Source organism: Cydia amplana, chromosome Z, assembly GCF_948474715.1.
Source record: "Cydia amplana chromosome Z, ilCydAmpl1.1, whole genome shotgun sequence".
In the NCBI taxonomy this organism is placed as follows: domain Eukaryota; kingdom Metazoa; phylum Arthropoda; class Insecta; order Lepidoptera; family Tortricidae; genus Cydia; species Cydia amplana.
This window is the reverse complement of record NC_086096.1, coordinates 27,184,363-27,211,301: the sequence shown is the minus strand read 5'-3', so window position 1 is coordinate 27,211,301 and position 26,939 is coordinate 27,184,363. Positions and strand designations below refer to the sequence as shown.

General features: G+C 38.7%; 2 protein-coding genes across 2 annotated transcripts; one reads left to right on the top strand and one right to left on the bottom strand.

Annotated features, from left to right (window-relative positions):
- Positions 1-491: 491 nt before the first annotated feature.
- On the top strand, positions 492-9,608 carry LOC134660610 (beta-catenin-like protein 1). The gene is made up of 13 exons (XM_063516378.1): positions 492-626; positions 705-911; positions 2,493-2,639; positions 3,674-3,805; positions 5,188-5,347; positions 5,739-5,830; positions 5,930-6,061; positions 6,272-6,420; positions 6,851-7,026; positions 7,133-7,299; positions 8,230-8,325; positions 8,439-8,535; positions 9,485-9,608. Exons 1-13 carry the CDS (start codon positions 597-599, stop codon positions 9,583-9,585), a joined length of 1,686 nt encoding a protein of 561 aa, XP_063372448.1. The 5' UTR covers positions 492-596; the 3' UTR covers positions 9,586-9,608.
- Positions 9,609-12,385: 2,777 nt separating this feature from the next.
- On the bottom strand, positions 12,386-25,947 carry LOC134661419 (glutamate--cysteine ligase). Its single transcript, XM_063517502.1, has 11 exons — positions 25,638-25,947; positions 22,458-22,569; positions 20,163-20,346; positions 19,911-20,083; positions 18,956-19,155; positions 18,257-18,453; positions 16,674-16,845; positions 15,256-15,453; positions 14,757-14,930; positions 13,906-14,087; positions 12,386-13,076 (listed from the first exon to the last, which is right to left on the bottom strand). The coding sequence occupies exons 1-11, from the start codon at positions 25,887-25,889 to the stop codon at positions 12,905-12,907; spliced, it is 2,016 nt and encodes a 671-aa protein (XP_063373572.1). The 5' UTR covers positions 25,890-25,947; the 3' UTR covers positions 12,386-12,904.
- Positions 25,948-26,939: the final 992 nt, after the last annotated feature.

Genomic DNA, 26,939 nt, shown 5'->3' with positions numbered 1-26,939 from the left:
AAAAACTATACTCATCCTTTTCTTTTGGGTGCTAGTACTAGGGTTGCCAACTATTTTTTGGTAGAATATAGTATTTTCCAGAATAGGGCATCAAACTTATAGTACATTTCAAAAAAATATGGTACTTTTAGATAAAATACTAAACATAAGTGTAACATACGTTTAATCAGAAATATAGTATTATAGCGTACTATATATTTTTCCAAAAGTATATAGTACAGAGAGCCAAAATATAGTACAATACTATATAATATAGTACGGTTGGCAACCCTAGCTAGTACTGGTGTAAGACAAAGATAGTATGATTCTCTCTCTGTATTTGAAATGAGACAGTCCTTCGACAAACTATAATACAATACTCATCACCAGCGACAAATTAACCGTTGGCAATAAACCCGAACTGCCGGGCATTGAAAACGATTATAAAAAATTATAAATATATTCACTTGTCTATGATTTAAATACAACTGACATCTCGCCGAAATATTGCACTGACTGAGTATTATCTTTGTTTTACTTTCTGATTGACTACCCCGTGAATAGTTAATTTAATGATACAAAACATACATCACTAGTGTTCAGACAATTTACTTAAAATGGATGTAGGGGAGTTACTTTCCTTCAAAGTGAGTACTTGTGTTAAGGTTTTTGGTTGATATGATTTGCTCCACCATATATTATTTTTAATATCTTATGGTATTCAGCCTGTGCCGACGCCAAAGAGGCCTACCGAAGATGACAGTGACTACTCTGATGATGACAGTTCCATAGCGTCAAAGACGCGTCGCATTAAGAAACCGAAAGTCGAGCCCCACATGGGAGCATCGAGTACCAGCCTGCCTAATGAGCCTTCGATAACAGATAAAGAACGAGAAGATATCCTTCGATTTGTTGAAACGGAAGCTACACAGGTATTGGCACCATTTATTGATTCTTATGTTATATTAATAATTAATCTCCTAATTTTTGGTGTTCCATACAAAACTTTGTCCTCAGAACACTTATGGGATCACTTCGGTCTTGCAAATCAGTTAAATTGCGTTTTTTTTAAGCTAACTATATTATCTTTATACCACAAACATAAATATTAATCTAAGTTGTGGGCAAATTTTTGGCAATAAGTGACAAAGCATTGGATAAGCAATAAAATGTAGTTGGTGGACTCCACCAGGGTGGTGTTATGATGTGCATTTTATTTATTTTAGTTATTGTAGTTAGTTGTAGTTTTTAATTTTAGTTTATAATTTTTTGCTTATCATCTTCCTCGCGTTGCCCCGGCATTTTGCCACGGCTCATGGGAGCCTGGGGTCCGCTTGGCAACTAATCCCAGGAATTGGCATAGGCACTAGTTTTTACGAAAGCGACTGCCATCTGACCTTCCAACCCAGAGGGTAAACTAAGCCTTATTGGGATTAGTCCGGTTTCCTCACGATGTTTTCCTTCACCGAAAAGCGACTGGTAAATATCAAATGATATTTCGTACGTAAGTTCCGAAAAACTCATTGGTACAAGCCGGGGTTTGAACCCGCGACCTCCGGATTGCAAGTCGCACGCTCTTACCGCTAGGCCACCAGCGCTTTTTTATAATTTTTTGCTTACAGACGCCCCCCGGACAAACCCTAAATCTTGAATAGTCTTGGTACCAATTTAGTTTGACTTACACAGCTCTGATACCGGTGTTGAGAGGACTTAACATTTTTTCTGTATTTGTATTTGTTTATTCATTAAATATGTACAGCAAACTTTTCACTATATCTAATTATACATTTTAATTGAAGCCAGCGTTTAAAGACATAGTGTGCAGTAACAGCCCAAAAAGACCGGGGCCTATGCTAGGGCTAGTTACAATATATGTGACACAAGTTATATAGCTAGCAAGTATGTATATAGCTAACTTAATTTTTTTGTTACAGCTTTTTTAATCATATCGTCGTTGTGCTTACCAAATCTGATATGTGCGCGATTTTAATCAAATGAATTATAACCTTATGTGTTTTGTTGCTAGGTCAACAAAACACATAAGGTAAGGTAAGGTAGGTGTTGGTTTGTCAATCAAAAATCGAGCACATATCAGTTTTGGAAATCGCAACGACGATTATGCTGGGTCTCCTATTGTAATTCACAGTATTTCCCTATACTTCGTTTTTTTTAGCATTAGAAATAAGGTAAACAATCTTGATGTGTCTTTTAATTGAAAAACACATTTTAAAAATAGGTTACGGTAAATATGTAACAATTATGAATCTAATACAATCTTTTATAGTCTTGTGCTTTCATAAGTAATAGTTATTGATTTTTAAAAAGTGTTTTTCAATTAAAAGACATGTCAAAATCGCTTACCTTCTTTCAAGTTCTTTCTAATGCTAAAAAAAACGAACTATAGTGTATTCATCATATATTTGTATAAAATTACTACTTTTATGTGGGCCTACTATTATTGTAATTTTATTCCATTTTTTTTTAGATTCATATGAACTGGTTTTATTTAACAGGGTGAAGTACTGGATGAAAATGGAGTAAAAAAACTGGTGCTGCTGTTTGAGAAGAAAGCTTTAAGGAATAGAGAGATGAGGATCAAGTTTCCAGACCAACCTGAAAAGTTTATGGAAAGTGAAATAGACTTACATGAAGCATTGCAGGTAAAGTTGATATTAACATTAAAGCATGCTGCATTAATGAAGCAATCAACTGCTTAACGTAACATGTCCTATCAGAAAGACCTATTAAAGTAAGATTATTAAAGTTTAAACTGATTCAATTTGAAGGGTGGATGTGCCAGCCCGAGCCCTTGATCAGGGTAGAGCGAAATCAGCTTTTGACGCCCTTCGTTGAAGTTTTCAAGCGTATTTTGGGCCCCAGCCACACTCACAACTCTTAAAAAAATTTTTTTTCTTATTTGCCATTTTGGCGCCCCCCTCTCGCCATCCGGCGCCTAGAGCGGCCGCTCCACTCGCTCTACCCTAGATCCAGCCCTGTACCTACTATTTCACATAATATACTATGTACTGGTGCAAAATTTCAAGGTTTAAGTGTGATGTGAGATCAGGTCCTTCTCGGAATGCAGCTCACTGAGGACTAAGCGGACGGCCATCGGGATTGCAGATAGAAGATAAATAAATAGATAGATATATAAATTGCATTATATTTTATTCAATACTTATTTTTAGTTAGTTTAACAAAAAGAAGTAGGTAATTGATGTGTTCGAAAAAAATAAAATGTTCACTTTTTTTTTCATAGAATTAAAGTTGTATATTCAGGTTCCCAATTGATGAAGTTACTAGCTAGAGAAAGACCTCAAGATTGCTATTCATATTTTTTGCCATATTATAGATCTAATGATTTAAAATGTTTTATGAATTGAATGATCTAAAAACGCTATGTTTTGTCAAAAACTGCTTCTTCTTTTTTGCGGCCCTTTAAAACTTCTACTTACTAAGATATATTATGTTTGTTTTTAGATTTATCTGTACACTCTACCATGGACAATGTGATTTCATGTTTTAATTCAAAAACGACATGTGCTCAATCGTATTTTAATCGCGGTTTAATAATAAGAACAATAACCCTTTGGTGCCCAATGAGATGATAAAGTTGGTAGAAAGTTATATATTGTTGGTATAAGACAAATTCATGTGTTGGAATGGGCCTATTCAATTGATAATCTTGTTACAGGACCTCAGTGCTGTGGCAACAGTCCCTGATCAATATCCATTGTTGGTGGAACTGAAATGTATAAATTCCCTGTTGGAGTTGCTATCTCATGATAACACGGATATATCTACCAAGGTGGTCCACCTTTTGCAGGTAAGTCATTCCTGAGTAGAGAAGTACATTGGTGGATAATAATTATAAGAAACCGTTAAAAAAAAAGAAAATTTAACTAATAGTTCACCATGTTTTTAACCGACTTCAAAAAAGGAGGAGGTTATCAAGTCAACCATATTTTTTTATTTTGTATGTATGTTAGTTATCTCAGAACTCCGTCATTTATGAACCGATTTGTAAAACGATTTTTTTGTTTGAATGTATATGTATAGTCCCAAGTTGGTCCCGTTTTTGTCCAAACCCAGTTCTGATGATGGAATCCGTGAAGAATCTAGAGAACTCCTCAAATCTTATAGGCATATGTAATATATATATAGCGGTCTTAGTATCTTCATTGGAAGAAAACAGATTTTACAGGTTTCAGGACTTTATAAAACCCAACCCAGGTGTACAGATGTAGTGAACAATCCTTTGCCATCAATTTGCCATGTATTGTCTCATGCTATTTCAGTCAACCTCAGTACTTTCTGTACCGAGTCTGACTAAAAATTTAGTGATGGGTAGGACATCAATTTGAAATGAGTTTGTATGAGTACCTCATTTTCTAAAATGAGGTGTTACAATGTCGTACTTCAAATGAGGTGAGGTACTAGCATATTTTCAGCGTCAACTATTCCATTCATTCCAACAGCGACAATTTTTTTAAGATGTATGAAAGCTTGCAGCGCTTACGCTTGGTATCTTTCGTGTTTAATTGTTAACATATTTTCGGTGGTGACGCGAAGCGATATTGAAGTACGTCGCGTGTCGGTTTCACTCCCTCTTTGGGTATTTCTAATTCATTGTTTCATTTTGAAAGGATTTTTGAGGGGTTCATGTCACAGAGAGGCGGTGAGTGGACCTTTTGTCGTTGCAATAAGGTTTGTAGTTCGGCAGTTGACAGTGTGGATCATTACTCGTTTCTTCATTTGACACATTTGAGTTTTGAGTGTCGGCGAGCAGGCGAGCACCTAGCGCCTCGCGCGATCCAGGGACTCTGTTGCGAGTTGTGTATGAGTTTTGAGGGTCGCGAGACTCGCGAGTGAATTTGAACGGATAAGAGTTTTTTGAAATTTGAAGTGTGTGAATGATTTGTGTGGCAAGAGGTGTTTGTGATGCGCGCGAGTAAATGAGTAAAATGAATAGAGGAGTGAAGTAAGACATTTTTGCGGTACGAAGTACTGCGACAAATTAACAAAATGAGTGGTACAAATGAGGTGCCTCACGAGTGAGCGACTCAACATTAACTAAAATAGCATAACACGTTCGTGCGTTTCCGTGAAAATACTGTGGCAAAGGATCACTACATGCTATGTTCACTACACACATTAGTGATAGCAAGTTTTTATATGGAGTATTTTAAAATAACTGGACATTCCCAGGAGCTGTCTGACGTAGACATTCTTCACGAGAGTGAGGAAGGTGCAGAAGAGTTGGTAAATGCGCTGGTGGATGCGGAGGCGCCGTCGCTGCTGCTGCACAACCTCGCGCGCCTTGACGAGCTAATTCCTGACGAGAGGGATGCTGTCCATAACACACTGGGTAATACTAACTTTTTATCTTAGTTTTCTACTTTCTTAGTTACTTTCTTTAGTTTTAGTTTTGTACTTTCTACAAATAAATGACATTTTTAGGGTTCCGTACCCAAAAGGTAAAAACGGGGTCCCTATTACTAAGACTCCACGTCTGTCTGTCACCAGGCTGTATCTCATGAACCGTGATAGCTAGACAGTTTAAATTTTCACAGATGATGTATTTCTGTTGCTGCTATAACAACAAATAAAATAAATATTTTACTGGGGCTCCCATACAACAAACGTGTTTTTTTTTTGCAGTTGCGTAATCGTACGGAACACTTCCTGTGCGAGACCGGCTCGCACTTGGCCTGTTTTAAAATAATGTTATTGTAAATTATTTACTTGATTTTTTTCAGCTATAATAGAGAACATGGCCGAATTCCGACCAGCCATATGCGAAGATGTTGCAAAACAGGGATTCTTACAATGGATACTAAAAAGATTAAAGGTATACTCACAGTTTAACTGAGACCAGTATGTTATTGTTGAATTGGCAACTCAGATGATAGTCGAGTGTTCGTTAGTATGTATTTTTTATTGGTTCCAGATGAAGGTTCCTTTTGATGCGAATAAACTATACTCGACAGAGATCTTATCCATTCTATTACATACTGTACCTGCTAATCGCAAGCTATTGGGTGAACTGGATGGAATTGACGTGCTCCTACAACAACTGGCGGTAAGATTAATTGTTAACAACAAATATATCTTACTTAACACAGTCGTACTGTCGTATAATTCTCTCTTATGTGTAGACTAGACTGGACATGCAATCCTGTATGAACTTGCAATATATGATCAAAGTAGTTTAAAGTTTAACCTTAATGTTTTGAGTAACATTTTACATCTGGGCCTACCCATATAGGTAATATAAATGTTTACGGGACAGTTCTACAAGCGGCACGACCCGAACGGCGCGGAGGAGCAGGAGGCGATGGAGAACATGTTCGACTCGCTGTGCTGCGCGCTCATGGAGCCCTCCAACCGCGACCGCTTCCTGCGCGGCGAGGGCCTGCAGCTCATGAACCTCATGCTCAGGTACCTACCCCGCCCCGCCCCGCCCGCCCCGCCCCGCCTCGCCCCGCCCCGCCCCGCCCCGCCCCGCCCCACCCCGCAGACCGAACTCAACGCGCGCATTCACTGCCAGCGCCCGCTACTACCAAACAGCGTAGCTGATTACGTGGGCGCAAGCGAACTGAGAACCCGCCTAGCAGATCGTTGGCACTGAATGTGTTTACCTCACTGCCAAACTAATCAAAATGATTTATTGAAGTAAACTTTCCGAAAAACTTTTTTCATACGGATATTTTACCAGTATTTTCTCAGTTGCTTATTTTAGATACTTATATGAATACCAACTATTCGTCTATACATGTTTTTTTATGGTTATAAAAACACTAAACTATCATTTATGGTATGCACAGTAGTTAGAGGTAACAAACAAGTTGTTATTATGATTAATTTCTAGGGAAAAGAAAATGTCACGAAATGGATCGCTGAAGGTGCTCAGCCACGCGTTGACGGGCCCGGACGGCCGCGACAACTGTAACAAATTCGTAGACATTTTAGGATTACGCACCGTCTTTCCTTTGTTCATGAAGACTCCTAAAAAGAAGCGCCTACTGACTGTCGACCAACATGAAGGTACCTTTTTATTATAATTTTAATTTCAGTAAATAAATACTAATCTTTATTTGGGTTTATCGTCATTAATAATTTTACTAATTTACTTATATATTACTTGCTACAGAGCACGTGGTTTCCATAATATCATCCATGCTACGGAATTGCCAAGGCAGTCAAAGGCAGAGGCTCCTTGCTAAATTTACTGAAAACGACTACGAAAAAGTCGACAGGCTTCTTGAATTGCACTTTAAATATATGGACAAGGTGGATCGCACCGAGAAGGAAATGGAGGTAACGAATAATATCAATCCAATGTCAATAATATTTTTTTACTTTTTCTAGTCTATATCTTCTATTGGCAATACTACTACTACTATTGGCACTCTTTGTGAACGTAGTTCTTAGGATAGGAGGTACAAAGCTTATCCATATTTTTAAATTAACTTTCATACAAGTTAACTGAAGCATAAATTAGAAAAACTTAGTTGACATTTGCAGTCTTATGTTTAACTGTTGCCGAGTTCGCTTTATCTAATACCACTTTGTACGGGTCATTCACACTAGTTACCATCAAGTTCTTACCAGTGGTAACTACTGGGATTTTTTTTCCCACCTTTTACCACTGGTAACTACTCGGAAAAATTGTTCCCAGTAGTTACCACCAACATTTTGTTAGAGTTAAATACTAATAAAAACAGTATAAATAGTATAGTACAAATATATAGTGATTTAATAAATAATTATAAGTCGATTAGTATTTTAGTAAACTGCCTTAAGAGTGACCAAAAATATTGAAACAGTTTAACCGGTACGAGTACAAAAACGATAAAATATGTAAGGATAAATTTAATAATCCATTTAGATTATGTTTCAAATGATTTTATTAGGTAATTCAAAATCACTCTATATTTACACTATACTATTTATACTGTTTTTGTTAGTATTTAGCTCTAAGAAAATTTTGGTGGTAACTACTGGGGAAAATTATTCCCAGTAGTTACCACCAACTCGGTTTGGTTTTGGTGGTTTGGTGGTAGTGGTAAAAGTTGGGAAAAATAACAACTTGTGGTAACTAGTGGGAATAATCCCTTTGTACAGTGACTTCCATTAAATATGTGAAATTTTCCATGTTACCTGCCCTGGTTCAGATGTGATGCGTTTAGGCGAGGGGACAGTGTGGTTGATGAATATAAACACTTACGTCAGGTTAAATGTTCACAGCAAGCGGGCGAAGACTTGGCTGACGACGCGCAGTACTTCAAGAGACTCACTGGCGGGCTGTTTACATTGCAACTAGTCGACAGAATAATACTGGAGGTAAAATTATTTTTCTCTTTGGCTTAATAATATTTGTTTTTCAATGTGTAATAAACACCACTTTAAATAATAACCACCTCTACGAGTATATGGAACGTAACGCAATATTTCAGGTGTGCACTGCCGGCCCGCCGACGATCAAACAGCGCGTGCAGCGGGTGTTGTCGCTGCGTGGCGGCTCCTTGAAGATTATCCGGCACGTCATGAGAGGTAACATAATATCATCAGAGGGTTATTCCCACTAGTTAGCGATAAAAATGCGACCTTGCTACCGCCGCTGGTGTAGTTTGATAAGAAAGAAAGAATCACTACACAACCACAATCAGTATTGTAACTACATATTTAAACTATTTGGCTTGGCACCGATTTCATACGTTTCAGTTGCTAGCGCATATAAAACGGGATAATATTATATTTTATCCTTTTTGAAGTTTTACTTTTTTATTATTCGTTTTATTTTGTATTTGTATGGAGAAAAGTCTTGTAATCTGAATTCGTTGAGATTTTGCATCCATCTCATCGTGGGCTTAGTAATGTCGTATTATTTGTTTTAAGCAAACCCACTTTTCAAGTAATTTTGGTTGGGAAGCCACTTGCAGTTTACGGTTTATGGCTACTTTATTTTACTAAACACAGTTAATTGTCATTATAGCTAACTTTAATTAAAGTTGTAATTCACTCCCTTGTTTGGGGAATATTCCCGGGAATAGGGGATGTTTCCCTGGAATTTTCCATAAAAATATATTCCTTGTTCCGGGAAAATTCCCATGGCACATCACTATTCAGGCCTGAGGCCACAATATGGCAGACCCTCCAACGCGCACGGCACCTATATGGCTATATCTTATGGCGACTGTAGTACTCCGCAACATAGCGAAGGCCAAATATAATCCTGGTCATGGTCGCGGCTAACTGATGTCCCACTGATGTGTGTGTGTGTTTTTCATACGCTTTTCGTCGGGTAGTTGCACAAATCCGTTTTGACATTTTGCTGGGACATCAGAAAGCCGCGACCATGACCAGTGAAACCTGTGTCGAAACGTCGGTAAATAAAAATATAATCCTGTCAGGCTATAACTTCAGTAACCAGAACGTGAACGAAACGTAAAATCTTGTTTCAAAAAGGACATTGTTTACAACAAGTTATTTTGGCCGACAGAGTACGCGGGCAACCTGGGCGACGCGGGCGCGGGCGCGGACGAAGCGGAGTACTTGCGCCAGGAACAGCAACATGTTCTGCAGTTAGTTGATAAGTTCTAATGTAACGCCACATGGCTTAGCTATTTTCCAATAAATACGGATTCACCCAAAGATATGTTTTAGTACCAATATATTTTTGGTTAGGTATTAGTCAATAGCACAGACAAGACATCCTCTAGACTGAGCATAGTAACGCTACCCCCTTTGCCACTTATACGGTAGTTTTACTCCATCTTCGAGTCAATCCCGTGCCGTGATTGGTCCATGTCTTTGAACGGACCAATCACGGCACGGGATTCGCTCACCTCGTCCCCCCGCACCCCCGTATTTTTGGCAGCATCGGTTTCATGAAATAATTGCGCTAAACTCAGTCTAGAGGATTCCTAGTCTATGGTCAATAGTCACCGTGTCCTAATTTGGTCCTTCAATAGGCAGAGATATTATTTTTCTTTGGCGAATGCTCCCAGAAGAGAGGGATGGGGGAAGTTTTTTGGTCCCACTGCTACTGACAAGAAGCATACGCAGGAAAACTACCTTGCGGTGGCAGCATGGTTGCATTTTTATCACCGTCACTTTCGCACTTACATACTTGTTAGAACGTGACAGGCGATAAAAATGCGACCGTGCTAACGCCGTTGGTTACAATTACATAAAAACAGTTGTACTATTTATACTTATCTATCGAACCTGGCTGGCGAAAAGCTAAAACCCTCGATACAGACAGACTACATACAGACTTGAAAATCATATATTTGATATCAGATAGCGATATACAGACTTGAAAATATCGAAGAGGTTGGTTCATAATTTGTCATTTCAGCTTGTGTGACATTTAAATCGTTCAGCAGTTATTGATTCCCCATGCAAATAGATTCGCCGAGACAAAAGTGCATGCCTAATGCTCCATACATTTCTGCACTATACTTACCCCAGTAGGTATTAGGAATACAGCGTAAATAATAACATGATATATTAAACATATGTATTATATGTATATTTTGTTAGTTACTGTGTAATTTATCATAATAGTTATCTAAGAAAATCACAGCCGCGTCATCCATGGGACATGTTTTGACCAGTACGGATATGATGGTCGTTCTTGTCTACGTGACAGCGTGATAAAACGGTGTCCGTCACTTTCTTTCCCACGGTGTTAAACAGTGACAGTTATTTTATCACGTGGATAAAGATGGATAAAGCTATCCATAATAGGCTGGCTGCTATTGTTACGTATCGTAAAAAGTAGTTAACAAATTATATACTTAGGTCTACTGCGACTTGACTACAAAGGCGTTGTCTACCGCCAGCGTCAAACTTCATAAGCCCCACCCCCCCTCCTCGAGCTTCAAGTGCGGGGGTTACTTGACATTACTACAAGTACCACGACGGACCTTACTGGATTCTGATAGGATAAGAATGTTCGCAATTGTTTGTATTGGCCAGTTAATATCGCCGTCCTGCGGTAAATAATGTGAGTTTGAGTGAGAGGCAGTTTAAGCAACTTTAACTGAATAATAAAAAATGAATAAATTATTCACACATTCATATCATTTAAGATCTACCGCTACAAGTAAATTTAAAATTTGTATTCATTTTTAAATGCTTATTGAGTAATGTCTGTATCAGGGATGTTGCGAACATCCGCATCCGCATCCGCAACCGCGGAACTTCCGCATTATTTTCAACATCCGCATCTGCATCCGCATCCGCATAAAATCGATGCGGAGCTTATGCGGATGCGGATGTCGAACAAGTCGGTACAGGAATGTCTTAGCATCGGCGTAAGTGCTAGACTGCTAGGTAATTTAGTCATAAGCCAAAAAAGCCTATTAGAAATGAGCAGTCAAGCGTGAGTGGGACGTAATGTACGGAACCCTTGGAACGCGAGTCCGACTCGCACTTGGCCGGTTTTTTGAAATTAAAATTATTAAAATGTAATATTTGACGTTTTTTATGTACCTATCTTGACATCCGCATCCGCATCCGCATCCGCGGATGTGAGCCTTTAAAAATCCGCATCCGCATCCGCATCCGCGGATGTCAAAAAATCGGCATCCGCAACATCCCTGGTCTGTATGATGTGCACATTCAGAGGAAGTTCCTGAAGTTACAAATATGACTCCAGCACTAGAATCAGGGTGTCCACTACAAATCCAGAAAAAAAACCTGACTTTCTATGGTTTTATTTTGCTATTTTAGCTTACCGAAAATGCTTGTATTTAAACATATGCAAAAATTAACGCCAAGTCGGTGGCAAACAAGAACACAATCAGCTGTTACCATAGCCGGTCAGTGGGGGTCGCGGTTTAGGAGTCTTAATTAAACAGTATCTGGTTAGGCTAGCAAATAGCTAGGCTCTACGCTACGCTCCCTGAGTGCCGCTTCTCAATATCTTCTGAGCAGCAAACGATCATAAGATCCCAGCCACATCGAAGTCGAATCAACCCAAAGGCAAAGATTTGTATGACGTCGAACTACTGAAAAAGCTTTTCCATGAATTCATGCTGTTTTTTTCATGTGGCCAACTGGCATGTGTAACGCAAAATCTTCTTATACTTTAAAAAGCATACAATTACATTATTTACGTAATCTTCCACTGACTGTGAGTCTGAGAAACTGAAATTGGGCAACTATTTTTCTTTTTGTAAGCTTGATAATGTGTTCCGGTTTTTGTACGCGACAGCCAAAAAAAGGAGTGTATTGTTGACTTCTCTAGAACTTTCCTGGCTTTCCATGACCAGCGTTAACTTTCCTGACTTCCAGAAAGTGGATAACCTGATAATTCTGCCATTTACAAGACAGAGCTGCAACAATAATCGGGCAAATGTTCTAGGTTTGACGGCACTAATAACGATACAAGTTAACAAAAGATAGCACAATAATGATTTATTGCTTTATAATAGTTAATAAAAAAGGTATTATAAATTCATTAAATGCAAAGATAAAGAAAACGTCAATAAAATAAAACAGTATCAGCACCGAAAGCACGAGCACGCGACCATGTCCGAAATAACGTATTGGTTCGTTTCGCACCTATAACACATACTCTTGCTAATACAGATACATAGGCATGGTTTATGTCGGACACGGGCGCTGCCTCGCTGGTCAACAACAAGTCAGTTAATCAAACATGAACAGGAACACCGACCACCGTGTAATGTCCTTTAACCATCAAATAATGTAGAGTAGGCTATTTATAAATTATTCATTATTTCATTAACTATACCGGGTACTATACACGGATATATACAAGTGTATCACCATACATTCATATTCAAAATTATATTGTGAAAAGTATAACGCGATAGTTACAGTGTCGGTAAGGCAACCGTTTAACTGTAATGGTAACAGATAGTGGGAGGGGCTTGGGCGCGCCTCGCTAGGGGCAGTCCTGGCTGAGCATGCGGGTGAAGGCCTTGGGAATGTGTTCGTTGGTCTTGGAGGCCGTGCTGCTGCCGAGCAGCGTGGGCGCCGCCACTTGCCCCGTCTGGATGCCGTGCATTGTTTTCAGGAGGTCGTAATTTATCTTCTCACTCACGACCGAGTCACGTCTGAAACAAACCATATAATTAGGGTTGCCATAATTAGTCGGAACTGATAAGGGACAGTGGTATTCTAGAGCGCTATTAATAAATCAGTAAATATTATAGGACATTTTTACACAAACTGACTAAGCTCCACGGTAAGCTCAAGAAGGCTTGTGTTGTGGGTACTCAGACAACGATATATATAATATATAAATACTTAAATAGGTACATAGAAAACAACCATGACTCAGGAACATCAGGAATATCTGTATGACCATACAAATAAATGCCCCTATCAGGATTCGAACCCGGGACCATCGGTTTCATACTCTTCATAGGCAGGGTCACTACCCACTAGGCCAGACCGGTCGACAAAATACGGGACAAAAACGGGACCAGTAAAAATACGGGACTTGATACTTAAATACGGTGACAGTCCCGTATATACGGGACGTATGGTAACCCTACATATAATACATGTTAATTGTTCGTCTCTCAAAGGTTATCATACTTACTTTACTGTAGCTTAATGCAATGTTTGCCAACTTTATGAACAGATGTTGCTAGGCAGAGTGATGGCAGACGGATTGGTGCCCGCTTTCGGATGAAAGAAGCACCTGGCGTCCGATGGCTCGTCGGGTGGATGACGTTCGAAAAAATTTGGATGAGACTAGCACAGGACCGGGGCAAGTACGTACACGAAGAGAGGCCTATGCTCAGCAGTGGGCGACTGAAGGCTAAAATGATGATGAAATACTGGTTATGTCAGCCGGTGCCACCGCATGTGTAGTAAATGAAGCAACATTGCCAGATTGTCCCGAGCTCTTGTTTTCTCATGAAGTTTGGTACTGACCGGTACTGAGGATGGTGGGTGACGAAGTCGCGCATCCAGGTGGCCATGGTGCTGATCTCGCCGGCGGCGCGGCGCTGGATGAGCTTGAGGTACTGCTGCACCGAGCAGTGCGTGTCCGCGTCCACGTCCATGCCCGACAGGTACGACTCGATCAGCGGGATCAGCCCGGGGAACACGCCGCTCTGACGACAACCATTCACTTATTGCGCCTTTTGCCAGTGACACTTAGTGTCATTCTATGGAACTTGATAACTATGGTAACCATTCGCCATATTAAAAATGTCTCTGAATGCCAATTTACCAGTGACTTGTTTACATAGTTAGAGCAAGTTCCATAGAATTATATCTCAGTATTAGAAAGCTTAATTTATTATACATAATAAATGCATGCTCACCATTGACGTATAAGCCACATATATACACTGACTACCAATATGCTTGTAGCTGGTGCAAAAACTAAATATACATATATATTCAAACCCAAATCATCATCGGTTGCACCAAACCGTCTGTCACAGCTAAAGCGTTCGCTTAATTTTATTGTATGGGATATTTCATAGATCTCTGATCTGTCTGAGCTGCGTGACGTTGATCAGTCTGTTAACTGTGGGCGGTGCAACGTGCTCTTATAAGGTAGGTACAGTTAGCATTAGCATCTCGTTTATTGAATACCGGGCCTGACCAGTGGCGTAGCGTGAACTAATCTAGCCGTGGGCGAAATCGCATCTGCGAGGGCCTCTTCTTTTACTGTGCCCGAAGGGGCCTCGGGCGAGGCCCCCCTTGGGGCGCGAGGCCGTGGGCGACGGCCCACTTCGCCCACGCCTAGCTACGCCACTGGGCCTGACAAATACCTTTCCATTGACGATCTCGTTGATAGTCATCTCCGCGTAGAGGTCCGCGTCGGGCAGCGGCGCGGGCGCGGGGTCGGCGCCGGCGGCGCGCGGCAGGCTCACGTCGCGCCGCCACCAGAACCGCTCGCAGCGCACCGCGTCGCGCCGCTGAGCGCGCTGCATGTTCTCATCCACCTGCCCACAATTACGGTACACTATAATAATAACAATGGACACAAATTATGATAAACATTAAAAAAAACTTTCAGTACCACACAAAAGGAATCGTACGTGAACTGTAGACGGCAACACTTGCTTATTGGTGCGAATTGTCAATGTCAAGTTTACGCTTTCGATTTTGGTCCCTAGTCTCCAACGTGCAAGATAAATAAATAAATATAGGATATTCTTACGCAAATTGACTAAACCTCACAGTAAGCTCAAGAAGGCTCGTGTTCGGATGATATATCATGAGAAGCCTGAGTTGTATGGTACGAGCGTGTTCAGAGATAAAGCGGACCTTGCTAATAGGCATAACAAAGTTGAGGTTGTAGGAGAGGATGACGCGGGTGAGCAGCACGACGAAGCAGACGTAGGCGGCGTTCTCGAAGTCGGTGAGCTGCGCCTCGCACGGCCGGAACTCCACGCGCCAGCCGATGGACGAGTTGGGCGGCGGCGGCTTGAAGCGCATCGTCTGCCAGTTCGTCGACTGGATGTTCTGTCAAACGAATACGTACACATCTACCGTTAATTACCTGCTAATTATATTCTCAAGTCAAGAAAAATTGGCCAGTAGTTGACTGCAGACGAGAACCCTAAAAACGAGTATTTATCGTAAAACATATTTTTTTATTAATGAGAAAGTGTAGAGTTAGACCAAGATAAGTCTGCAACGATTATGATAGCACACGCAGTGCAAGTGCATTTTAAACGTCAAACTTCTATGAAATTATGACTTACTTATAAATAACACTTGCACTGCGTGTGCTATCAAAATCGTTGCAGACTTCTACTAATACCGTCACCACTTTGAAAAGAACCGACCAAGAGCATTTCGGGCCAACACTGACAATCCAGGTTGGATTGTCTGTGCGGGCCAAGGTCAATTTTTTTTTAAAGAGATATTTTTATTTAGGGTACCAAAGTAGTTTTTGGTGAACATTAGGTATATATGTACCCTCTTTTATTTAGGGTACCAAAGTATTTTTTGGTGGTAATTATATTTGTACCCGTTGAATTATAGCTGCTCTACAGAATCTTAAGTGACTATTTGACTAATTATCCTTGGCAATACGTTTGAGATACAATAAAAACCGATGACGTCATAGTCCTCGAAAATAACCGAGACAAAAACCATGTATCACGGTACGTCAGGTTAAATGCTGCTCCATGTAATAATGGATGCTAGCACCATGACTCTGCGTTTTGGACAAATTGTATCGAGCGTCTGGGCTATGTAGGTAATGGGCACAAACACAATACGTGCTATTTTTATTGACGTATTTTGTTTAAATATCTAGAGACCAAGTTATGCTCGGAAAACATATAAGAAAGAACTCAAAAATTAGCGTTCTCCCTTTCCCGGCTTACACTAGTATAAATATGTGCGCAACTATCTACTTTCGCATATTCGTTTGCGCTAAATTGATAGAAAAACTTTGTTTCATACAGTAATCACGCAAAAAACGTTATTTTGGTGTTAAATTGATAAAAAATATAACGGTTTTTTTGTATGGAAAGCGAACCACCTTAAAGACGGTTAGCAACATTTAACTTTTTTCTTACGTAATTTGTTACGTTGTTTGGTTTAATCATTTTTAAATTAACTATAACGAGTAACTCAACAATCAACTGTGGATAGTTGCCGCCGGCCGATGGTAGCGTCGCGTCGTGCAGGATCTTGTCGCTGTGGAGTAGGTAAGGTACTAAGGTACCAACCTCAAAGTGATCGGTGTCGTTCGCGTCGTCCTGGTCCACCTTCTCGGTGAAGAGCGAGACGGTGTCGCGGATGAAGAGGTGCGCCACGTGCATCGCGAGCGGGTGGTCGATGCCGCCCTCGCGCAGTCGCCGATAGATGGCGGCGTCGTGCACGATCGGTATGTCATTGTACCTGCAACGATAGCGTTACATTTGCTCATTTAGACGGCGCGCGAACTCGTATACGATTTTAGTTACATTGCGGGCCATTGAGGTTACGTCAATTCAGCCGACCGATCAAATGACGCAATGTAATGAAACTCGCATGCGAGTTCTCGCTCCGTCTAAATGAGCCCTAACTCACCTATTTATTAAACAGAAATTGTGTCAAGAAATAACGAGTAACGCTGTCTATGTTTTTCTAATAATTATCTGGTGCTTTATTTCGTGCATGGTGTGAAATAGATAATTTATTTTAAATACAGGAATTATCCTTGTTAATTAAGCTATGAGCACCACTTAAAACATATGAACATCATTAATACATAAAAACCAAGGTTCTTCATTAATAAGTGTACTGTATTTTTAGGGTTCCGTAGCCAAATGGCAAAAAACGGAACCCTTATAGATTCGTCATGTCTGTCTGTCTGTCTGTCCGTCTGTCCGTCTGTCTGTCCGTCCGTATGTCACAGCCACTTTTCTCCGAAACTATAAGAACTATACTGTTGAAACTTGGTAAGTAGATGTATTCTGTGAACCGCATTAAGATTTTCACACAAAAATAGAAAAAAAACAATAAATTTTTGGGGTTCCCCATACTTCGAACTGAAACTCAAAAATTTTTTTTTCATTAAACCCATACGTGTGGGGTATCTATGGATAGGTCTTTAAAAATGATATTGAGGTTTCTAATATAATTTTTTTCTAAACTGAATAGTTTGCGCGAGAGACACTTCCAAAGTGGTAAAATGTGTGTCCCCCCCCCCCTGTAACTTCTAAAATAAGAGAATGATAAAACTAAAAAAAATATATGATGTACATTACCATGTAAACTTCCACCGAAAATTGGTTTGAACGAGATCTAGTAAGTAGTTTTTTTTTTTATACGTCATAAATCGCCTAAATACGGAACCCTTCATGGGCGAGTCCGACTCGCACTTGGCCGCTTTTTTTAGGTATGGAGTTTTCCCAGTCATGCAAGTTGGCTAATCCAGATGAGCCATAAAATTTGACGTCAAAGTAGTAACATAAATATACCTACTAGTAGGACGCATACAATACATATTTTATTTGATGTGTTTTATTGCCACGTTGTACAATGAATTGCTTGAATGAACAGGTTTATACATTGTCTCTACATTTTGTAAAATGACGCAAGCCACAAGTAGGATACATCGATAGAAAACCCAATCGTCGTTACTCGATACAGTCAGCCTCTGATTAACTGGTCGCATGATTCCTTATCACGTGCAGGTATGGATCTAAGTTCTTACTCACTTATTTATCCACTTCTCTGGCGCAGCGACCCAAAGTGTGTCTTGGCCTCCAACACGACCGCTCGAATAGGAATTCTAGAAAAATGTAATGAAACAATGACTACATACTTTTCATGGTCTGGCGACAGGTAGGAGTCGATGGAGTCGTATCTGGATTTGTTGATGCGGAACTTGTTGTTGTTGAGCGGCTCGAGGCCGCGCTCCTCGCGCGTGCGGCAGTCCACGGAGCCCGCGATCACGTTCCAGCGGCAGTCCGCGTCCGTCAGGAACCCGCGGAAGATCGGCGACGCGGCCGACAGCGCTAGCTGCGACAATACCATTTATACAGACAATTCTACACGTTATTAGTTATGTTAGCCGATGCGTTTGATCATATAAGGGTTCCGTATTTATCCTTTTGATGTACGGAACGCTAAAAAATTGCGTAAGCTTATTTGAAAAATAACCTTTTCAATGTAGATGTACGTAGTATCATTTGAATTTGAGAATTTTAAGCGGTAATGGCGGTGGTACTACTACAGGTACCTATACCTACCATTTATCTAAGGGGATTGGTAAAGAAGTTGCGTGGTGATTTTGTAATATAAGATTTATTAGACTAAAGCTAGTTTATATTTCACTTTTTCCTTTTTGACGTAGCTCAACATAATAACTTCTTACCAACCAACACAGTTAAACAGTAGACCTGATCAGTGATCAGTGCCATAACCAGTTAGGCTCAGATTATTAAGTAAGGACACTAAGCAAAAGTACAAGTACACGTAAATATATGAGGAGGCATCGCATCATGGATTAAGTAAAGCGTACCATGATGGGGCAGAGCGGCGCGAGCTGGTCGTAGAGCGTGCGCGCCTCGGTGATGCAGCAGGCCTGGAAGGTGAGCTGCAGGCAGCAGCAGCCCATGCCGAACCCCATCGCGTCCATGTACACGCAGTCCGGCCGCGCCGCCCTCGGCTCCAGCTCGTGCGAGTTGTCCACGGGGATCGCCGTGTTCGCATCGCGGAATACTGCACAAATTATTATACTTTTTTTAATAAACTATCTATAAATACCCTATTTAATGTACACATTAAATAGGGTATTTATAGATCGTATCGCTAAAATGCTATATAATTCAGACTACCTATCGATGTTGCGTGTTGTATATGTAATTATATTCTTCAACTAAATAAAGGCGACGGCTTATTAGAGTAACCGCCTTTCAGGCCACTACAACTCTTTTAAAAACCAGTGTTTTGTCATTCATATACATACCTACTTAGGTATGAATTTGTATTCCGGCCAAATATAAATCAATATGCCTGCAGAAAATAAATAGCTATAGGTAAGTATTTAGTTCTCTTGATATATAAAGCCATAAAGCCAATTATTTTTTAAATACTCGTACACGTTCACTGTCCGTGCCCTGTATACGGGTCACGGCAAAATCCTCTCTATTACAAAGCCGCAAGGGTAACAATGCAGATTGTGATAGTGAACGTATTAAACATAATCTATAAGTACCTATTTCAATTAGGATGCCAATGGCAGACAACTTTATCTACCTCGAGTTATATACAACATTATACAACACCTAGATAGTTAAATCACGCGAACATCACAATCGAAGACGTTCGGGATCTCTGTGTTTGCACACAACTCTCAATCTTATCATAGCATTTTATCTTTGGTTCACTCTACAATTAATGAACGCACTGCGTCGGATTGCCAGGCGTCCATAAGTTTTAGGTATATACTCATCGGTATCGCGGTATCTACTTACTTGGTATGTTGATTGCGACCTTTTCTCCTCGTCTCTGTCTTATGTTTGCAGTTAATGTTTTAAACCGTGGATGACCCGGAAATATCGCTTCATCCGGGAAAAACAGGGATTTTGTGACTTCGCCATTTGGATTTGGTGGTATAGGCGGACTTGTAAAATTTGGGCACCCTAGCCTGGGAATTAGAAACAGGAGAGTTAATGCATAATATTAAAAACGATAGAAATGACCGCAAAGCTATAATTTCAATGCACCTCGGAAAGTTGGTGATGCTCATTATAACTTCTCCATCTTTTAGCAGTTTGCTTGCTTCAGCGCGCCGAAACTGCATGTTGGCTTCCACAATGTTGAAGTGCGCTAGGAGTCCACCGTAGGGCTTTCCCGGTGTGCCCTCTACCATGTACGCACCGTACTCGGGCCGCCATAAAGATTTACAATCTAAAAGAACACAAATCAGTAAACAATAGGGCGTAAATAGAATGACGGATATTGCTTTTAATATTTAGCTTTAGGTCGTTTATGGTTTCTTATCGCGCATAAATAATAACCAGCCTTCGCCTTTGTCATGTCAAGCGACAAAAGGTCTTATAATGATGACGTAGCTGAATGCAATTCTAGCTAACAACTCTCTGCTGGGCAATAACGTCTGTTCTATATGTTATACGGTAGTTATACAATATCTAGCTAGGTAAATACAGTAGGTTGGCGCTTACAGTATATTGATCGCCCTTGACTTATTCAATTGCTTTATGTAAGTACATTTACATAAAGCAATTGAATATTGAATATTCTTAGTCAATTTCTTTATGTAAGTACATTTGACTAGGTCACTTTCAGAATTAGTCACCCGCATAACGAGTCACTAAAATCGATGTGTGCCTACGTCAATATCAAATGAGCTTTTGAATATTTAATTGTGAGTGGCAGTTACTGACACATACATACTTGTCCCGGGATTTGGTCTGCCTAGCTAGAACAGATATGTATACATACTAGCGTTCACACCCTACTCCGCTCTATTGTCCGACTTGTACTCCTAACTTTTATTCAAAATATTAGTTCATTTTTAAACTTTTCACGCTTGACACTGTCAGCAGCGCTGAATTAGTTTACATAAAAAATGGTATGCGGAAACATTAGACAGGTTTCTAATAATGGCGGTGTTTTCCAAAGTCACTTTTTTCCTGTTCGTTAATTATTTCTCACTTATTCCTTATTCAGAGATATATACCAGCCAGAATGTATTCTTAGAAACATATTTTCCTTTTACACTTGATTTATCTCTCAGTGAACTTTACTTACCTGACAAATAAATGTAAATCATACGTGTTTAAACAAAAGGAAGTAAATCCGAATAATGTATTCAAGTGGTAAATATTATTGGAACTCCGTTCAGCAAGACATTAGAGATGTTCTCATAACAAACTTGCCTCGCTGGCGGCGGCGTCCTGTTTCGTTTCTTTCATTCGCGGTTCACCCGCACCAAGGTATTTATCGCCAGTGAATACTTAGTACCTAAATAATAGCAATATGAAATGTTGGCAAGTAGTCCCCATTACATAGGTGTACATAAATATCTGACACGACTCTACTGTGGAGGCGTCACAGTTACGGGTACCTACGCGTTCGAATCGTTCGTTAGTTAGCTTAACCCTGTAACGGTCGAGATTATATGATATGTATCCTCAATTCAAGCCTCATTGCCACCTTATAGTCGTAAAAATTATCTTCTTCAACCTAGCATTTTCCCGGCCTAGCGCCAGGGTCTGCTTTTCTGCTCAGTCCTAAAAATTCTGACTAAGAAAAAAAAATACAAGAAGGTTTAAAGTTACCTGCATAGTATACAGAGAAATTTTAAAAGCAGGTGCACTAGGACTATTCAAAAGCAGGCAGGATATCCTCGTCTTCGTCAATAATTTCCAATAAGTTCAGTAATTAATTTTCTTAATTTTCTGATGGCTACGAATTTATAGCCAAAGTAAATACGTAAGGTAGGTAATGCATAGGTTACTATTTAATATTTCAATTAGTCATTCATATGTTATCTTATTTATGTGAGTGAGTGGCACAAACGAAGCCATGAATAGGCCTTCTTGTTTATTTTTGTCAATCACGAGTAGGTATTGAAAACTGCAGAGTCACGCTCACCTCATTAAATGATTGGCCAAGACCACGACGTCAGGCCATGGCTTTAACTGGTAACCAGCTAAAAGATTTATACTATGTAATTGTACATACAGTTTTATTTTATTTAATGAAAAAATGTATAAAACTTATACTAAATAAACACTAATCAATATGTAAACAGGCCCTAAGGCTATGCTAGGCTGTATACGCTCGTAGGGGCCTTATCTGATAAAATAAATCATTGATTATCTCCATAATGGAGTCAATTAGAATACCAGTCTCTTGGAGAAAGTTACTTAATTTAAGCTCAGGAATGCACCCTTGACATTAACGGACTTATAAAAAAAAAACACTGGAAATGTACATAGTCACATTTGATAAAACATTCCCTTAGTTGATATACATATTACATAAATACTTACTCTGTGGATCTGAAAGTTCTTTTTCCTGTAACTGTGGGAGTAGCTCATCTGCCCTGAGACTTACAGTTGCCTTTTGGTTTTCATCATCAAATTTAACTATAATATACTCCACCTAAAAAAGTATAAAACAATAAAATAATAAAATCCATTAAATTCATTAACTGTTAAGCATTAAGCTTCCGAATTTCAAGGGACCCTAACTCAGGATGATGGGATAAAATTTAGAGAGCATAGGAGGAGGCACTTCTCCAATAAAAACCAGACCAAGTGAGAGTCGGAATTGCCCACTGAGGGTTCCTTACAAATTTGGCTTATTTCTTGTTCTATTTTTTTTTTTCAAATGCATGCTGAGATTTTCCCCTGTACTTGTATTGTAAGATGATATTACTTGCCAAATTTTATAGTTCTAGGTGGGCTGAATGAACGCGACACGCGATCGACAGCCCGCCTGCTTCCGGCCGGGCGTCCCTACACTACATCTACATAGTTCTAGGTCAACGGGAAGCAGCCTATAAATTTGTACGTTTTTTTGCATTAACAGCCGTATCTTTTTTTTACGTTAACTTAGAGAAGTTTCATTTTTTCACAGCTTCAAGGGACTGTGGACCTCGGTATATGGTTTTAATTTCAACTCAATATCTCCATGCATTCTTGAGATAAAGGGTCTTGACAGATAGATGGACAGACAACAAAGTCCAACCCTATTTGCTAGTTAAAAACAACATTTTGAGTAGTCGTTTTTCCTTATTAGATTTTTCCTGAAGACATTTCTATAGGAAAAGCACATTTTATTGGTAAAACCATCACTTAGCATGAACTTGAATAGTGTTTTGGTTACAAATAGTTACAAGCTTACAATAAGTTTTGAAAAGTAATCTATTATCCCTTTATTGTGTGTCATCATGTTTGGACTTGACTGCAAAACCGCAACAACAATCACATAAATCATATAAAATAGAAAACTAAAAAAATATTTAGCTACATAGATGATACATGACAATGACAATTTTATAGATAACATCATTCAAGGACAGATTGAAGACAAACTAAGAAGGGGAAATCGTATCTTGAACATTGATATAGAATAAAGAACTGGATATAATCAGCCGCAAAAAATGGCCCCACAAAAGTAACGTTGAAACAGATCACGCGTTACTTTTTCGTTTAGTCTTGTTTGAAACGCTCAAATGTGAAGTTGTCAACAATTACGAAATGTGCCGTTAAAATATGTAAAAATAACAATGATAAAACAAGGAAAAAGGATGGAATGTATTTCTTTCGGTTAGTTCTTTGGATAGCATTACATAATTTATGTAATCTGGTGGTAATTTTATGGTTTTGAATAAATTAATTTGTTAGTACCAAAGAAGGGATGTCAAGGAACAAAAATCTAATGAGTCGATGTGAGGTCAATATTTATTTTTATTTTTATATGGAATTCGTAAGGAATAATATTATGTTTAAATTCAAGATTTCCAAGAAAACCTATGCGACGTGCAACGTGGACTGCTATTTAATTACTTATAGCAAGAGATAGGGGTGATGCAGTTTTAAACAAAGCAAAACGCACTTGTGTGATCGGCCCATTTCCCTGTTTCCGACAACCAATAAGGGCTTATATCGACTAACTGTAAATGCTAAACCTGTCTGAACACAGTGACAACCACAGGATTTTTTTGGGTTATTTCCACCAACTCGCTTTGGTGGTAACTAGTGGGAATTATTTTTCCCAGTAGTTATCAGTGGTAAAAGGTGGGAAAAAAAAAATCCTAGTAGTTACCACTGATATCAACTTGGTGGTAACTAGTGGGAACAACCCGATTTTTTTTATAAAGTATGGACTTTATAAAAAAAAAATCCAATCAGTACCTAAATGTCCCCGTGCACCCATGCGATGAGTAAATGTAGATCTAAAATACACAGTTATTTTATTTAATAAGTTGAATTTATTTCAAGGAAATTAGTATTTAAAGACGTATACTTACTTATTAAAAATTTAATTTGTTTGAATTTGAACCACGAATTAATTTTATTTAAACTCCCGATTAAATTAAATTTGTTTTATTTATTACTTCAATTGGTTTTTCTGTACAGTAATACCTATTCAAGTGTACCAAAGTGACTCCATTCGTTCATTATTCTCGTTTGACGTTGCTTGACGTAAATACGTTACGTTTAGTGCCATCGGACTAAATTTTTTAACAGTGTTGGTACTTATGTATGCAAATTTGACACTTAATGCTTACGACATTAAGCTCTTTTCTGTACGAAACATTTATCTTGACTCAAAATTTACGTAAGCGTTTTTATCATCAATGCAAATGGTGCGAAACGTCATTGGGATCCACATTTCTTGACGTTTTTGTTCTGCTTTGTGTGTCTATTTCTTTTATATTAAGTCAGTGATCTTGAAATAAATAAATAGCTGGTAGATGATGGTTGTGAAAGATCTATCTGCTCCTATATTTTATTTAATGTAGCCGCATACCTATAAGGAAATCAACTCATCATCACCTATACCTAGAATAGTTTTACCTCTTACATTTTTAATTGTGTAACCAATTACGGAAAATAGTTTTGAACCCATTTAAAAAAATGTACATATTGCAATAAGGTGAAGACATGTACAATATTTATGAACTCTACTGTATATATATATATATATAAATAATATAATATAAATGCATATATATTAGTTATACTGTTTATTTCAGAAAGACTTACGTACTAGTTACCATTACTTAGCTAAATTTTGTTTTAAGTTTAAGATTATATTACTAAGCTTATGTTAATTAATGTTTTTTTTAAAGCAACTATATATTTATTTAAGCAATAATAGTACCTAGGTAAAATATAAATTGAAAATTTTAGGGTAGGAAAGGGGTTTCAATCTATATTTGGAAGAGTGGCATTAATGTTTATTTTACTTCTGTTACATTATTTAAACATCAGGCTTTCTAATCAATTAACTATATATGTATTAAATTTTGTTGTGTTTCTAGATTACTTAGAACATCTGTATGAAACCCGTTTAGTATATGAGGCAGGTAGCAAGACCGCTCCCTCCAGTCATAGATGCAAGTGAATTTTGTTAGGAAAATAAAATATACCTAAACAAACATGTCCCAGTTGTAGTAAACTGCAGCATGAGTTAGACTAGAATCTCAATAAGTGTGTTACCTCATCACCCCACTTGAGCACATCGCCTCTTCTGTCCCTCAGCTTGCTGTACAGATTGATGAATTGTTCAATACCGTGGTTTCGGACGTGTTCAGCTAGAGCTTTAGTCTCTTCCCAAGATAATGGACTTCCTTCGGTAAGCAATCCCATGTTGACCACTTGAGTAAACCGACAATTTACACGTAGATGACACAAAGTTTTGGACACTTGAAAAAAAAAACCCAACTTCGTAACTTTAGAGGCAATGTTCATTGGAAACTAGCCAATCAAGTAAATAAAATACAAAACTTTACAAAAAAGCACTGTAATAGAAATTCAACCAATTTTGAGTGCGGCTACGTAAACTCCGCTTGTACAGTAGTTTTTAACCGAGCTTCATTTGGCTTTAAATTTAATTAAACAATATCCACAACTATTCCTATGGATTTCTCAAAAGAAAATGAATGAAACGAAATGAACAACTCGGTAGACACAGACACATTTATGTCAGTCAAGCACGTATAACCAAAGACTAAAGAGTTTAGTTTACAAAAATCTGATTAATCCCATCGTCTGTTCTTTGATTATATCCTCCAAGGTTCAGTCAGTTCTGTGGCCTCGTCTGTTCAGTGTGTATGTAGCATTACTATAGTTCTAACAGACGATCGTACGGTTTGACAGACGTTAAGGCCCCAGTGCACAATGGGCATAGATGGTAGTATTTCTATAGATGTGGCCTACCGCGTGCCCCCGTAAGGGATAGACATAGATGACGTCACAAACCCGGGGATACCATATAGGTAAAAGTTACCCCAATATTATCAAATATTGGGGTAATTTTAATGACGTTCGCGAGTTGTTCGCCTACGTAAGACGCAGCGATAAATAAAATATCAATGAGCCAATTTTCTTTTTTTTAATTTATTTAGAAAACAAACAGCCTTTTACAAATAAGTCTTACAAAAATGACTAAAAATAGGCCTAAAGTTTCATACGTTACTAAGTTGACTATTACAATGAAAAGTAAATAGGTTACTTAATTATAAATTACCCGTAGGTATCGATATTAAACTTTCGTGAGACATATTTTAAACTGTTTATACGACAACGGTTTCACTCACTTGAATTTTTTTTTGCGTGTTGTACTCATAACTATACCCGTAGGTATAGTTGTGAGTACAACACGCAAATAAAGTAAGAAAACAATGCAAAATATTTACTTGAAACAATTTTTCAATTACTAATAAACAAAATATGCCGAACTTTGTTCTTGAAAACGGACAAACTATGAACAAAAATGTCTATATCATTAAGTGATTCATT